The sequence below is a fragment of the Hypomesus nipponensis genome, chromosome 18, assembly GCF_054491055.1.
Source record: "Hypomesus nipponensis isolate SF chromosome 18, ASM5449105v1, whole genome shotgun sequence".
NCBI classification, from domain to species: domain Eukaryota; kingdom Metazoa; phylum Chordata; class Actinopteri; order Osmeriformes; family Osmeridae; genus Hypomesus; species Hypomesus nipponensis.
The window spans coordinates 11,228,405-11,243,576 of record NC_140378.1 but is presented as its reverse complement, the minus strand read 5'-3'; the positions used below and the strand labels follow the sequence as shown (position 1 = coordinate 11,243,576).

Below are 15,172 nucleotides of genomic sequence, written 5' to 3'. Positions count from 1 at the left end.
GTTCATTTAAAAATAGCTACTTGATGTTGAGAATGTGCTTGTCACAGCGTGGAACATTAGAATTTAATGTTGTTTTAATTTGGTACCAATGCTACTGGGGAGTATTTGCTGAAAATGATTGAACCATTTTATATACGCACACACATTGTAGAAATGTTAGCATGCCGACCACTTCACCAGGATAGAATTATTGAGTTTAAAGAACACATTGAAATATTCACGTTTTCAGTTATCCTCATCAATTGTGACAAGTCTACCAAGTTCCTCAGACACTGTCTGTGACCGCTCACATGGAAACATTTGCCCGAGTAACTTTCATTCGACTGACCCTACTTGCCTACTAATGGTGGCTCCAAAGTGGGCGTGGCTGTGTCTCCCCTCTGACAAACCAATGAAGCGGCCCGCTCTCCAGACAGTGCAAGTCGCTGTCTGTGTATGAAGTTGAAGTGTGCGTAATAGATTTCTTACTGGCTCGCATTGCACTGTCTCCACGTTGTCGCCACTACGATAACAAGAACTGTGAGAGGTTGGATCACCAAGCATTTCAATGGCAAGTCCTAAGAAAATCTGCATTATTGGCTCTGGCAATTGGTAAGCAGAATTTTTGTTTTTTTAATCATTTTGGCTCATGCTGTGCCAAATGGCTAGCTGGTGGTAGCACCTAGCTAGCTAGCGAGTCATATTATGTACTGAAGCTGTATCTACTGTAGGCAGCGAGCTTGCCAGCCATTCAGTAAGCTAATAATTCTGCCCGCATATATCCCATTTCCACAGAACAGCACATGTATATTATTGATGCCTGCTAGTAGTGGTAGCTTGCTATTTGTGTTTGTTGGCACTGACAGTTTGATAAGTCACGTATGCATGGAGTGCCAGAATGAGATGCTGCTTTCATATTATGATGTATCCCTCGCTTGCTAAAAGGTTTATTTGTAGGCTCTGGCCTTTGTAGCTGGCTAGCCATGATAGTTTTAAGCGGCAAGCGCAGGGATTGTAGTTAGCATTGACTGACGTTATGCAGCACTTGCAGCTTTAAACAGGTGATTTAAAGCGTGCAATTATAAATTCCTTAAAGCCACAGACATTATTTGAAGAATTTGGTATAGTTTTTTATCCCCCATCAACATTTGCACATTTTGGAAGCTTTGACATATTATGGGGAGTTGGCAAAATAGTTATGTCCGAGTTTCACAGCAGTTGATAAACAAAAGGCTGCTAAACAAGTTAGGCTTAAGTATCTATATTTGTAGTTTTTACTTGGGTGGTCTATTATTATAATTGACATGAATTGAATGATTTCGATTGTGATAATATTGATAGTATTATTTTTCCACCCCACCTAGGGGCTCTGCCATTGCCAAGATCATTGGTGCAAATGCTTCTCAAAACCCCAATTTTGACAACACAGTGAAGATGTGGGTTTTTGAGGAGATGATTGATGGACGGAAACTGACTGAGATCATCAACACTGACCATGAGAATGTCAAGTACCTCCCTGGACGCAAACTTCCACCCAATGTGGTATGCAGAATCAACTTATTGCACAGATTTGGTTGTAATACTAGCTAACTTATTATTTTAACTGCTCATGTGAGACACGTGTTGCAGATTGGGAGTAGCAATTTACTGCTGGACTTAGTAGTCCAGTATATGTTCAGATCAGGAAATGTGTCCTTTTAGTATGTGCACTGCGCAGTCAGCTGTTCATGTGACTCCCAGTAACCCAGAATGAATCTAAGAGGAAGTTTACCAGGCAGGACTATATTAGTAAGGCCTGTGTGAAATTTAGGCCTATGTGTTCTGTAAACCCCCAATTCTGCTCACACACACTCAGTAAGGAGCAGTCTGATGCAATGTGGTAGCCCAGAGCAGACTCCTGACTGTCTCCTCCTCCCTCTCCAGTTGGCTGTTCCTGACCTGGTGGAGGCCAGCAACGAAGCAGACATCCTGGTGTTTGTCATCCCTCACCAGTTCATAGGGCGAGTGTGTGACACCATGAAGGGCAAGATCAAGAGTGATGCACTGGGGATTTCCCTCATCAAGGTTTTTCTGAGAATAGCTTTCTTCTCCATGGAGCTTGGATCAAGTGACCTTGTCCAGTCATTTCACAATGCTGCACCCACTGAGCCAAAGACCACCATTTTGTTGTTTTCTTTCAATTCAGGCTCAGATTAAAACAAACACTTGTGCCAGTTAATATGATTATACTTTGATTAGTTCTTTTAGAAACACTGTCCTATTTAGTTCACATATTGTCAATAATCACAGAACTGACTTTTGGATCTACATCTTGTGTGATAAAGGTTTAACCAGCTTGATGTCCATATTATGTTTTAAATCCCAGCTATTGTTTTGTGTGTTCTTGTTTAGGGTGTAGACGAGGGGCCTGATGGACTGAAGCTCATCTCTGAAGTGATCCAAGACAAACTAGGGATCGCTATGAGTGTGCTGATGGGTGCCAACATAGCCAACGAGGTCGCAGACGAGAAGTTCTGTGAGACCACAATCGGTTAGTCATTGCTATTACATCATGCTTTGATCAATTATTACCTACAGTAGTTGTCTTTTTCATGGTGTGATAGAACACAAGACGTGTTCGTATCCAAAGGTTACCGATCTCAGCCCATAAAATGATTTCTAATGAGATCATACTTGACAACAAAGTGTAGGATATTTCAAAGATGTTAATATTTGTAATTGTGTCTCTACTTCTCTCTCTCCAGGATGTAAGAATAAGAACAATGGGGCTTTGTTGAAAGAGCTCTTGCAGACCAAAAACTTCCGGGTCACAGTGGTGGAGGAGTCTGATGTGGTGGAGATCTGTGGAGCCCTTAAGGTAGGCAGTGAGCACTAGTTGATGGAAGTTATTGTTACCTTTACTGTTGGTCTATTGACTTCCTGTCTTGGGTCGTCAGAACATTGTGGCCGTGGGTGCAGGCTTCTGTGACGGTCTGGGCTTCGGGGACAACACTAAGGCAGCAGTAATCCGGTTAGGCCTGATGGAGATGATCGCCTTTGCTCGCATATTCTGCACCGCTGGGCCTGTTTCCTCGGCAACCTTTCTGGAGAGCTGTGGAGTCGCTGACCTCATCACAACCTGCTATGGAGGTCGCAACCGCAAGGTGGCTGAAGCGTTTGCAAAGACAGGAAAGGTGAGTATCTAAGGAGGTGGTGACACGGGGGGATTTGAATAATTGAGTACGTGGTTTTTAGAGGCTGGTAATAGTAAGGCGTTTGTTTGTTTGTTTCCTTCAGTCAATTGAAGAGCTGGAGAAAGAGATGTTAAACGGGCAGAAGCTCCAGGGACCAGCAACAGCAGCAGAAGTCCATCTCATCCTAAAGAGCAAAAACCTGGTTGATAAGTAAGAACAGCTTTAAGAGCAAAAATGGGTGTTTAACTGCGGGTGAAGTCAGTAAATGCATTAAACAGCAGACACCTTAAATGTCTATTTAGTATGAAGTTGATCATGGTCCTCCCCACTGAAAAATATTGACTCAAACCACAGAAACTGTTCAGAGAATGGAACTACAACACATTTTTTATAAAATATTTTTTTGTAACAAACCTGTTTCAATTGGGTTTGCTGCCAGGGGTTTGGGAAACTTACAAGACAAATTAAGCCCCCCTCCTCTTGTTTCTATTTCCAGGTTCCCCCTGTTCGATGCTGTGTACCAGATATGCTTCCAGGGGCGACCTGTCTCAGAGTTCATCAGCTGCTTGCAGAACCACCCAGAGCATATGTAAATGACTAAGTGCCTTTAAAATGGAGGATCATTCTTTTTAAAAACAGACTGATAAAGCTACTCACATCACGGCTCGGATGCAGAAAGTAGACTCCCTTGTAATAGTAAGTTGCTATAAGACTGCATTAGAGTAGTGGTGTGAAATACCACTTCCTTTATAATTCTTTTTCAAATCTGAATTTTTAAAAACGACTTAGGCTGAACACGCACATTGTTTTTCTTACCGTCCAAGGAATATGTCCTCTCTGTATCTAATGGCAATTCCTTTTAACTAGTTAGTCGTTTTTATCTGATTTGTCTAATATTTGCTGTTATAAGTATTTTAATTCTGAGTGGGAATTGTCTTGACTTGTACTGTAAGCATTTATAAATTAGCATAGCAACTGTTGACAATGCAAGTGCCTTAAACTGTCACATTGCTAAAAAAAGTATTGGCAGTTTTATGGTTTGTGAAACCAAATACCTCCTCTTAAATTCCTTCTGTGAACACTATAACCCGTGGCTTGTGTGTAAAACAGTTTGTGAAAAGTAACATTGCCTTTGCAGTAAATGATTAACTCTGACATCAAGTGCCAGTCCTCTTCAATGGTCTGCTTACCATGTCCCCATATGATCAGGAAGGTAGCCAATCCTACTTTAGGGTAGCATGGTCTCGGTGTACAGATACAGCAAGCTATTACTGTTGAATCCCAGCATCGTAACGCATGCTTTCCAAATGAACTGTTGCCATTTCAAGCTGTCAATGCATCAGCTCCATGGAACAGAAGCAACATGAAACCTGGAGCTGACTAGTACTGAGACAAAGGAGACAATGAAGACCAGCAGTTTACACAGCTGTTTCTCAAGTCATAATCTCTGCTTTCTAACTATAGACATTCAAAGATTACAGTTGCTACAGCTTTAGCTACTACCTTAGCTGGGTAGGCGGGACTAGACAAACAGCATGTGAAATGCTGGGACAAAGGGTGATTCTTTGGCGGAGAGGTTTGCAACCATATAAAAGATCAAGCCCTGCTGTAGTGGTTTAGCAAAAAAGAAAGGCTTTGTCATTACAGTTCTGATCATAATATAATTCCAAAGAACTTTACAAATAAATGGCAAGTCTTTGAGAAGCAAGTGAAAGCTAAGCTTTATTACACATCATGAACTCTAATGTAAAAAAAAAAAAAAAACTGCAAAACTGAAAGTTCATCTTACACATCAAGCTTTTAAGTTTTAGAGCTGTAAACTCAATATACTTTTCAGTGATGAATGGTCAAAATAAGACTTTTATTGCAGGTTTTGGAAATGGCAATTTTACAGGAGAATATTTGTTCAGTACACAATGTCATTTTAAGATGGTATCCTCTGGTGACCCTGTGGTAGACATAGTAACTTAAATAAGTCTGGATCCAAGAAAAATGTAAACAAAAGGAATGTAACTCAAAAGTAATCTTTCAGAACAAGATGTATTCTTATGTTAAAGCACACTAAAGCCTGTTACAATTCAATGCTGCAATAGGTGATTGGAAAAGAATAGGAGAGTGCAAAAGATTAACACCAAATATATTCAGCAACCCTGTTGTCAGACTTCCAACAGTAAGCATCATTGTTATCAAGATTCTTGTTTCAAAACAGCAGAAGCAAAATGATAGTAAATGCCTTCAGTGCACTGAGTATTACAGTCATGTAATTGTAGCTGTGACCTGTCAAAAACTGCCATTAGCAGGTTACTGGTTTTGTTCTCCATGTTATACATGTTTAAAATGTGTGATGGGTATGTGTGAGAATGTACAGTATTGCTCCTGTTCCCATTTTGTTCCCCACTGGTTAAATAACTTCTGTTTTCCACTCCAGACGGGTTAAGCCCTGATGCCACACCATTCCAACAATATTTAATCTACATTACAAAAGGTCCAGTGTGGAATTGTATTTTGTTCCCTATCACTTCAGGTTTGGTCCCAACTGGCTTTCGCATGGACCTTAAAAGACAAAGCTCTGATTAAGAATCATATGCTACAACTAATTTAATGAGTTCATAATGTTGGACTGACGTACTCGGATGTTTTCAGTCACTAATGAAACAAATCTGTGAAAGCATGTGAAACTGTCTCCAGACAGGCCACTGCACAAATGATTACTGAAGTACCTGAGACTTTGGCAATGTTCCTATACTTCAAAACAGCTTCCTTTCAAACAGCTTCCTTTCCATACATTTCCAAGTCTCTTTCCTAACAGTAGCTGAGAGAAGTCAACATAGTTGTAACACCCCCTGACTCAGACATTTAAGAGAATTGGAACATGACACTTTTCACATCCTTCTCTCCTTCTTTCATCCCATTTCACAGTCTGTGAGGGTTGACCCATTTGTATGTTCCTTCATACCGGAATCCAACCCTCTTGGAGAGTTCATCTGCTTCAACCGGGCCACGACTTGAGACAAAATAAATGCATTCAATGATTACAAATTGACAAAGTAGACATTTACACAGAAAAGTGACAAAAGGATATGTTTAGAGAAAGCAGGCACATTTTGAAATGAATTCTTACCTTCCATATCTATAGGCAATTGGGGGAGTTTTCTCTTTGTCTATGTGATGAAGGAGAGGTGTAAAGATCCTCCAAGCTTCCCTCAGCTCATCACTGAGAAAACACAAGCAGTATAAGTCATGACTATCTCAAAACTGGATCATCTGGATCCATGAGAGAAAAAAACGACATGTGGCACCATCTAGTGGAGAAGACTATAATGCACAATTATGTTTGCACACACTAGCTCTTGGGGACAAAGTTTATGGCAGGTGTAAGGCTTAGGTTATGCAGAGATGGGAGATGTGGAGAGATACACACCTGCGAACAAAGTGCATCTGGCTCCCACAGAAGACATCCAAAATAAGTCTTTCATAAGCGTCTGGCAGCTTGACATCCTGAGGAGAGAAAAATACAGTGTGATTATCTGAAACAAGCTAGCCATGTGAAAAAGTATAAAGCCAGCATCTGACCTTGTATCTGCTTTTGTAGGTCAGGTCCAGCTCAGTCTCCTCAGGGTGGAAGTACACTCCTGGTTTCTTACTCATCATCTTGGCATAGACAGCTTCGTTTGGCTGAACACGCATCACCAGCTCATTCCTACGACACTGAGCCCCAAAGATGTCCCCTGGCACGTCAGTGAACTGCAGCCGGACCTCTGCCTTCCTCTCGTTTAACGCCTTCCCACAGCGCAGGATGAAAGGAACACCTGCCGAAGGGATAGAACAGAGCGAGAACGTTGATGGGATCTAAAGAATAGCTAGGATGTAAAAAGGAAAGAAAGTAAAAAGCCCTGCTATATAGTGCTGATGATAGAGACATTCAAATGAGACGGACAGAAGCCTCTCTCACCATCCCAGCGCTCATTATGTACGTAGAGCACAACTGTGGCAAAAGTGGCCTGAGTGGAGCCTTTGGGGACAGTGGGATCGTCAAGGTAACCCAGCTTAGCATCCCCTTCCCCCTCTGGGTCGCCGGCATACTGGCCCAAAACCACATCAGACATTGTCGGTGGGGCTATACATTTAAGCACCTTAACCTGCAGAGGGCGTACGTAGGCAAGGAAATTAGATTTTTTACAAGATAGTGGTAACCTATTTCCATCGTATATAATGTAAATAATAGATGACTCAACGTCTTAATTTGAGGCGTTTCGGCTCAATGAGTGATGTTTTGGCACCTTTTCATCCCTGACATCATCAGAGCTTGTAGAGGCTGGTTTTTCCATGGCAACGAGACAGAGCATCTGGAGCAAGTGGTTCTGCATGACATCACTGTGCAGTGACAAAAGAGGAGAAACGGAGGCACAGGTACAGAGAAAAAGGGACAATGAGTGTGTGTATATATTTTTTTTTTAACGAAATAATTAATGGTTACAGCTATCAGAATATGTAGTACATACATCAAAAGCTACTGTACTGCTTATCTTCCAAAGTAAGCTTAACTGATTTGTTAGTCTAACTATGTTTGTATCCTCACCGGATGATGCCAAAGTCATCAAAGTAGCCGCCCCGGCCTTGAGTTCCAAAGGGTTCTTTAAAGGTGAGGACGACACAGGCAATATTGTCCCTGTTCCAGATTGGCCCAAATATCCGATTTCCAAACCTGGAAAAACCAGCACACCACAATGCAAGTGGCATTAGCCTGACTGACACAGACATTAGGAAAGAGATTCGGCTGTTGGTGACAGGGAGTATTCACAACGTTGAGTCTTGTCTTAGGTCAATCAAGAACTGTGCCAGAACAAGCTGGGAGCAAGGAAGATCTCTAGTAAGTGCACCTGAGGACCATGAGGTTCTGCACCATTTCCTTGCCCAGGTAGTGGTCTATCCGGTAGATCTGGTCCTCAGTGAAGAGGGAGGAGAGGTGGGTGGACAGCTCCTCAGAGCTCTGCAGATCTCGCCCAAACGGCTTCTCCACAATCACCCTGTTCCAGCCTCTACACATCACACAAAGCACAGGCAGATTAACAATGTAAACAACACTGCTTGAACAGCCCTTTACGCATCACAAACAGGAGCTATGAAATGGCAGACTCCCTCACCAGTTACACATAAAACCATTTATCAGATTGCAGTTCACCAAGCCTCCCGACATTGTCCTCATGACAGCTTTACGTTCATGATGTAATCACAGACATTCAGGCAGAGCAGGGATAGACAAACAGGGCAGGCAGAGCAGATCCCTGGCTGAGACAGAGGTCCCCTCCTTGAGGGACATACTGACTTGGCGCTCATGCAGTGGTGTCTGATGTTCTGGCTGACGTCGTGGTAGACGCTGGGCGGCAGGGCCAGGTAGAAGAGGCGGTTGGCGTCCGCTCCCCCTGGCAGAGACAGCAGGTGGGTGTGAAGATTGGCGAAGGAGCTCTCGTCTGCGTACTTCCCGCTCACGTAGGAGTTACGGCTGAAGAACGCGGCCAGACGCTCCACCTCAGTGTCTGCCACCTAGGACGCGGAGAGGAGAGGACAGATGAAGGATACCGCCCTGTGCTGTACGCTCTTCACCCCTCTGTTCGGGGTGAACATGTTACCTTTAGGTAGGGCAAGCAGGCGGTCTTAATGGAATCCACTGTCAGTTCAGAGCGAGCAAAACCAACAAAAAAAGTCTGTTCAGGGAGGAGGCCATCTCTGAACAGCCACCTGGGAGCACAGAGAAGGAGCGGACAGAAAAGGGACTCATTATTGTTTGCCATTTTCCCCATTCTGAACATAAGTTCTGCTACATGAAGGATTAAACATTGCTCCAGCTTCACATTCTCACCATAGAGTTGGATAGATTTTCTTCTTGGCTAGATCCCCCTAGAAAAAGATACAAATAACGATATGTTACCATAAAACAGCCACTGAAAACATACGGTATAGGGCTATGCTGTATGTAGAATTAATTCCGTTTTCAATTTTGTAGCGGTCAGATAAACAAGCCTGCAGATGGTGCTGTGTAGGCGGCTTTGGCCTTGTTAGCTGTTACCCAGCACAAGTGTAATCCTGGCACAGCTCCCTGTCCACAGAGACACACCAGAAGCTGGAGGCAGAGTGTAACAACCCCATGTCTATACAGTACTGGAGACAGAGTGTAACAGCCCCATGTCTATACAGTACTGGAGGCAGAGTGTAACAGCCCCATGTCTATACAGTACTGGAGGCAGAGTGTAACAGCCCCATGTCTATACAGTACTGGAGGCAGAGTGTAACAGCCCCATGTCTATACAGTACTGGAGGCAGAGTGTAACAGCCCCATGTCTATACAGTACTGGAGGCAGAGTGTAACAGCTCCATGTCTATACAGTACTGGAGACAGAGTGTAACAGCCCCATGTCTATACAGTACTGGAGGCAGAGTGTAACAGCCCCATGTCTATACAGTACTGGAGGCAGAGTGTAACAGCCCCATGTCTATACAGTACTGGAGGCAGAGTGTAACAGACCCATGTCTATACAGTATAATTACATCAAATGACATTATTCAGATCATTTTCATGTTAAATGTTGTCTTCTTGTAAAAATGATTGTTGCTGGCATTAAACTTGCTCGGTAGAAGAGCCGCCCTAGAATTTCTGTTTACTCTGCAGTACTGCATAGTCATACAGTCAGTGAGAAGGAAGTTAAAATCTGAGATGATCCGGTATGTTATCATCAAACTTTGTTTTATCTGCCACCACACTCCCACACTGCAGCATATTCCAGTGAAAGCCATTTATAATGGGTGATATGCTTAGGTATTTCTCATGTAAATGTAAACCTTGGACAATTAGGAAGCTAATTTGTGTTCCTCTCACCCAGATGACGTTGCCTTCTGTACCAGTGAATCATAAAAGTTACTGAACAATCATTTAGCTTCCACAATTAGGTATGTAATGATCACCTTTAGTGAATCATTGAGGTCAGAGGGTGGCCCCACTGCATGACATGCATGATGGATTATGGTGACACTGCCTCTCAAACAGGAACGTGCCAAATCTCTCTACATCTTGTTTTTGTTCATGGTACTGTACACTTTTGTCATGATAAAATACAATATGGCTTCCATTTAGGGCCCAGGTGGTTTGCAGAACAATAATTTCGTATAGTAAGACAATAAAGGCTACAGCTCTCACCAGAAATTCCTTTCTGGTACAGTGTGCCAAAGCAAATGTATTAGCCAATATGTATTCAAGCCCACTGGTGAAACAAATGTGTCAGGTCATGTTGGACTTCTGCAACTCCCAGCATGCACAACCCGCCCTCTCCAGAGGATTCAGAACACAGCGGCTCGCCTGGTCTACAATCTACCCAGACGCTCCCATCTCCCTCCACTGGCTACCCAACACGGCCCGTATCAGATTCAAGCCCCTGGTGCTGACCTTCCGAGCGGTGAACAGGACTGCACCTGACTACATCAGGTGTCTCCTCCAGCCTTACACCCCCCACCCGCCACCTACAGTCCTCTTCTGACAACCGTCTGGTGGTCCCACCACTCAAGAGTGCCCGGTCCCAACACACGCTCTTTTCCTGTCTGGCCCCCCAATGGTGGAATCAATTCCTCCTGTCTGGCCCCCCAATGGTGGAATCAACTCCCCACCTCCATCAGAGACACTGACTGTCTCCCCACCTCAAGAAAAGGCTCAAGACACTTGTTCCGGGAGTACAACGGTACTTAGGAATGATTTGCTGTGAAATATATTATTGTTGCTTGCTTTTCTACAGGTACACTCTTGCACTTTGAGGTTCATGTTGTTTTGGCTACCCGCAATGTTTGAGGCTATCTCGTTGTTATGATCAGTGACCTATGCACTTTTGTAAAACTCTCTCTTGGAAGTCGCTTTGGATAAAAGCGTCTGCTAAATGAATAAATATAAATGATATGTTTAGTGAGGTGGTGTTCAGCTGATCCACAGTGTCAAAGAAAGTGCAAGATACAGCCAAGAACCACAGCATCGCGTACAAGCCAATAACTTTTGTACACTGTTTTATCTTGGCAAATAGTTTATTTCCCTTAAAATGACATGGACACACCTAGCACAGGGTGTATGATCATGCCTTTCCCTCTCACTTTCCTCTGTACTGAAAGAAAAATGCTGACAGACAGTGACTTAGCACTATTCAGCTCTTACTCCACTCTTTTCACTCAAGAACAATACAGTGAGAAGGTAGATCACAAGTTTGTCAACTCACAGGGAAGGTTTTTGCAGGGCCAATAGAAGAAAAAAATATGTGAGGAGGGATAGGTTCTAGATCATTTTAAAGAAGGAAATAACAAAATAAACGCTACTTCAGAATGACGTGGCTCAGCACAGTGGACTTGGCATTTCTCCATGCTGTGAGAAATTACATTTACTGTGTTACAAACAAAACGTTCAATATGACTGGCCAATCTACAAGCTGTCCTCATTATGATTGTCCAACAGTATGTGGTCACCATAATTGGCTAACCAACGACAAGGACCTTGACGATGTTCTCTGTCTCAAGGCCAGGCTCCCAAGGGCTCAAATGATTTGATGTTGCATAGTTTCACAAGATTGCTGTTTAGTGTCTCAACACAGTTTCCACATTTCCTCAAACTGCCTCAGAGGTGCAAAATCCTTCCTCTTCAAACAATTATTTTCTAATCAGGACTTATCATACAGTGTGTACAGTTCACTCATGCACAGAAATAGCCACAATGACTCGGTTAAATGACTGTGTGCATAAAAAAGAAAGATATGGAAGAACATATAATCCCAGTACCCAAAAGGCTACAGCTAAGATTGTTGAGCCTGCTCTAAATTATTGTGCATTTACTGCATTTCATTACTTCCACTATTTCATAAGACTCAACCACTTAACCTGTTAACTAATATAGGGTAGTTCCTCACTTCTTCAAAACTGCTGACCTGACTGAGTCAAAACATAAATTACATACTCTCAAAAGAATTACAATGTTTTAGAAAGTATATAATGAACTTGAATAGTGTGACTATCAAGTCATCCTCCCTTTCCCTCTATTACCGATGCTCCCATGATGATGAAGATGTGAGCATCAGACTGCCGGAACTCCTCATCCTCATGCAGCTCTTTCCTCAGCTCCCCAAACACCTCCGAGCGAGAAAGGGGAAAGGCACTCATGTTCTCTAGGAGAAAGGGAGAAGGCACACTGTTGGTTACAATTAGTAATACCAAGAGCATCAACATTCGCATGACTGGGCATTCAACCATTTACTAACCGCTACACTTTTTTTACTACTTTTTTAGCACACCCCAAAATCCATACACTTTGACTTGTCAATTTACTTCATGCTTTCCAAAGAATAAAAACATACCTTCTTATGCAAACTAGCAACTTCAACCCCACTGCACTGGCTATAACAATAAGGAAGTGTTTTTTCCACTCCCAAGAAAAACAAGACACACAAGTCTCTAAACTTACATACCCCAGTGCCAAATATGACTAAGCCTACCTGTGTCAATTAAAAGTCTTTAAAAGTTTAGACATCTATTGTGGCACATTATGTACACACATCTACGGTTACGTTTTCAGGAAGCGTTTTTGATGTAATCATTTGCGTAACACTTCTGGTATAATACACTGGTTCCTTATTGTAGCTACTTTGTTCAGGTTTGCCCAAGAGAGCTGGCGACCTTAGGTAAAAATGTACGGCTCAGTCATAATCACTTTATCGAAACGAATAATTACACGATTATTGCAGCCTCTTTCACACCAGTAAAATAACACATCTAACTATAATATGACGATCTAGGTCTATTTATAACTAACATATTACTTAACACAAGACATCACTCACAGCAAGCATTTACTTTTTACAGTATTCATACCGGTTTTTTGTTGTACAACAATCACGGGTCTCTCTTGGAACATGCAAAGAATCAGACAGCAACACGAGATGCCCCAGGGAATAAACAACCCAACACAATGAAGTGAGAAGTTTGACAGAAGCCACACGTGCACTTCTATTAGATGGACATTTGCAGTCACAAAAATAGGCACGTACACACACGCACTCGTATAATGTTATTAGCAAAATCCTCAACCCAATCCCCTATTTAAAAGGCTAAACCGCGCGTTGGAACTGACATACTGCAGGACACATTCGGCTAACCACAGCCATGGCTAGCTATAATGCAGTTACCGATCCCGTACGTGGAGTCTGATGTAGTCTCTGTCCTTGGTACTTTCAAAACGTCTAAAGTTGACCTAAAAACTCACTGTAGATACCCTATATTAACTAGTCTAAGAAGCTATAGGTATCAATAACTTGCGCTAGAACCATAACCAAGCTATCAAATGACAACATGACCTGCATGCAGCAAATCCATGTTGCCAACCAATTAGTTAGCAAGTTAGGCTAGCGTTTACAGCTTACAGTGGGTGGCTTTAACTGTAGTAGTCAACAACCAAATATCTTCTTTATTTAACATCATTCACCTCGAGCTACTTACATCAGACGTTCTCGGGAGACAAAAAAATTCAGAGCTAGATGAGTGATAGTCAATAAGTGATAGGTAAACTTAATCTGTAGCCTAACTATCGCATCTCTTGAAAACCATTTGCTTCTTCCCTGTTAAAATGACATGGCACAATTCTGTAATTGTATTGGTTTAGCAAGGAACTCACCAGCACTCGCTCGACTTCCCATCACTGTCGGCTCAAACTACGTCACGTTTTCTGAGGCTTGTGAAACCAACCAGAGAGGCTTATCTGTGACCGAACCCAAGGAAGGGCGTGGTTACACACTGTATAAACACGAGCCATGTAGAGAGACTCTGGGTAAATCGTAAATCCTTACCAATCAGGATTGGTAATAATTTACTAATTACTAATAATTGCAGCTATATCATCTAATTCCCGACATTTAGAAAAAGTGTACTCTAGCCAGCTGCCTACATACTAATATCTTAGACCGACTCAACACCAAGCATGCAGCCGGCTGCCTTGAAGCTGAGAATGTCATTGGCTACTTCCAGCCAGGCGGCGGCAGGCAGGCAGGCAGCGCCGGTGCTGCATGAAGTCGAATGCACCTTTTATAAGCAGCTGGAATCGCTTTCCGTAACAGAACCGAGGTGAAGTTAGATTCATATTCGACATTCGATATTCGTCTCACATTCATTATAAATCTGATCGAGGAATCATGATATTTTCAGAGATTAGCAATTTTGTAGCGTTGTTTTGAAAAAGTAAAGGGTGTGGAAGTAGGCCAGACATTATTAGAATAATCTGGTGTATATTTGAGATTTTTTTTATCACAGTTGTGAAAAAGTTATTAATCTTATCGAAGATTTCATGATATTTTTCAGAGATTACCAATTTTCTAGCATTGTTTTGAAAACGCAATTGAAAAATGAAAGGGTGTGGAAGTAGGCCAGAGATTATTAGAATAATCTGGTGTATATTTGAGATTTTTTTATCACAATTTTGAAAAAGTTATTCATCTTATCAAAGATTTCCTGATATTTTTCAGAGATTATCAATTGTCTAGCATTGTTTTGAAAATGTTATTGAAAAAGTAAAAGATTTGGACGTAGAGTAGACATTATTAGAATAATCTGGTGTAAATTTGAGATTTGTTATCACAATTATAAAAAAAATATCAATTTTATCAAGGATTTCATGCTATTTTCAGAGATTAGCGATGTCTATTTTGTTGAAAACGTTATTGAAAAGGTAAAGGGTATGGAAGCAGACCCGATATTGTTAAAATACATAGTTTTATATCCATATAAATAGAATGAAACACATACATTTTCTAAATTGGACGGTTTAGTGTTCATCTGGTCCCTAACCCGACGCTGCAAAGGAGATCTCCTTTGCACATTAGGAAGACTCGAGTCTTCCTAATGTGAGACGAATGTCGAATGTGGAATATGAAACTACCTCGGTCTTGAACCGTATTGCTTACTTATGGATGGTGCAAAATTAACAAATGAAAAGAAACTGTAGCTCAACAGAA

General features: G+C 42.0%; 2 protein-coding genes across 4 annotated transcripts; one reads left to right on the top strand and one right to left on the bottom strand.

Annotated features, from left to right (window-relative positions):
• The first annotated feature begins 410 nt into the window (after positions 1–410).
• On the top strand, positions 411–4,307 carry LOC146252092 (glycerol-3-phosphate dehydrogenase [NAD(+)], cytoplasmic). The gene is made up of 8 exons (XM_084680129.1): positions 411–591; positions 1,344–1,521; positions 1,903–2,043; positions 2,371–2,509; positions 2,724–2,836; positions 2,916–3,152; positions 3,256–3,362; positions 3,649–4,307. Exons 1-8 carry the CDS (start codon positions 548–550, stop codon positions 3,743–3,745), a joined length of 1,056 nt encoding a protein of 351 aa, XP_084536255.1. The 5' UTR covers positions 411–547; the 3' UTR covers positions 3,746–4,307.
• A 685-nt stretch (positions 4,308–4,992) lies between these two features.
• On the bottom strand, positions 4,993–13,971 carry g6pd (glucose-6-phosphate dehydrogenase). Of its 3 annotated transcripts, none has more exons than XM_084679806.1 (13): positions 13,840–13,971; positions 12,216–12,337; positions 9,013–9,050; positions 8,783–8,891; positions 8,479–8,696; positions 8,033–8,191; positions 7,732–7,857; positions 7,433–7,526; positions 7,105–7,291; positions 6,726–6,961; positions 6,574–6,650; positions 6,274–6,366; positions 4,993–6,156 (listed from the first exon to the last, which is right to left on the bottom strand). In XM_084679806.1, the coding sequence occupies exons 1-13, from the start codon at positions 13,859–13,861 to the stop codon at positions 6,066–6,068; spliced, it is 1,572 nt and encodes a 523-aa protein (XP_084535932.1). In that variant the 5' UTR covers positions 13,862–13,971; the 3' UTR covers positions 4,993–6,065. The 3 variants fall into 3 exon arrangements, with proteins under 3 accessions (XP_084535932.1, XP_084535933.1, XP_084535930.1); XM_084679807.1 differs by lacking the exon at positions 13,840–13,971 and adding an exon at positions 13,665–13,812; XM_084679804.1 differs by lacking the exon at positions 13,840–13,971 and adding an exon at positions 13,041–13,059.
• Positions 13,972–15,172: the final 1,201 nt, after the last annotated feature.

Coding starts and splice junctions, on each gene's coding strand:
- g6pd (XM_084679806.1), bottom strand. CDS start 13,861: ATGGGAAGTCGAGCGAGTGCTG. Junction 7,292..7,432: donor ATGATGTCAGGGATGAAAAG/GTGCCAAAACAT, acceptor CGCCCTCTGCAG/GTTAAGGTGCTTAAATGTAT. Junction 6,962..7,104: donor ACATAATGAGCGCTGGGATG/GTGAGAGAGGCT, acceptor TCCCTTCGGCAG/GTGTTCCTTTCATCCTGCGC.
- LOC146252092 (XM_084680129.1), top strand. CDS start 548: ATGGCAAGTCCTAAGAAAATCTGCATTATTGGCTCTGGCAATTG. Junction 592..1,343: donor ATTATTGGCTCTGGCAATTG/GTAAGCAGAATT, acceptor CACCCCACCTAG/GGGCTCTGCCATTGCCAAGA. Junction 1,522..1,902: donor GCAAACTTCCACCCAATGTG/GTATGCAGAATC, acceptor CTCCCTCTCCAG/TTGGCTGTTCCTGACCTGGT.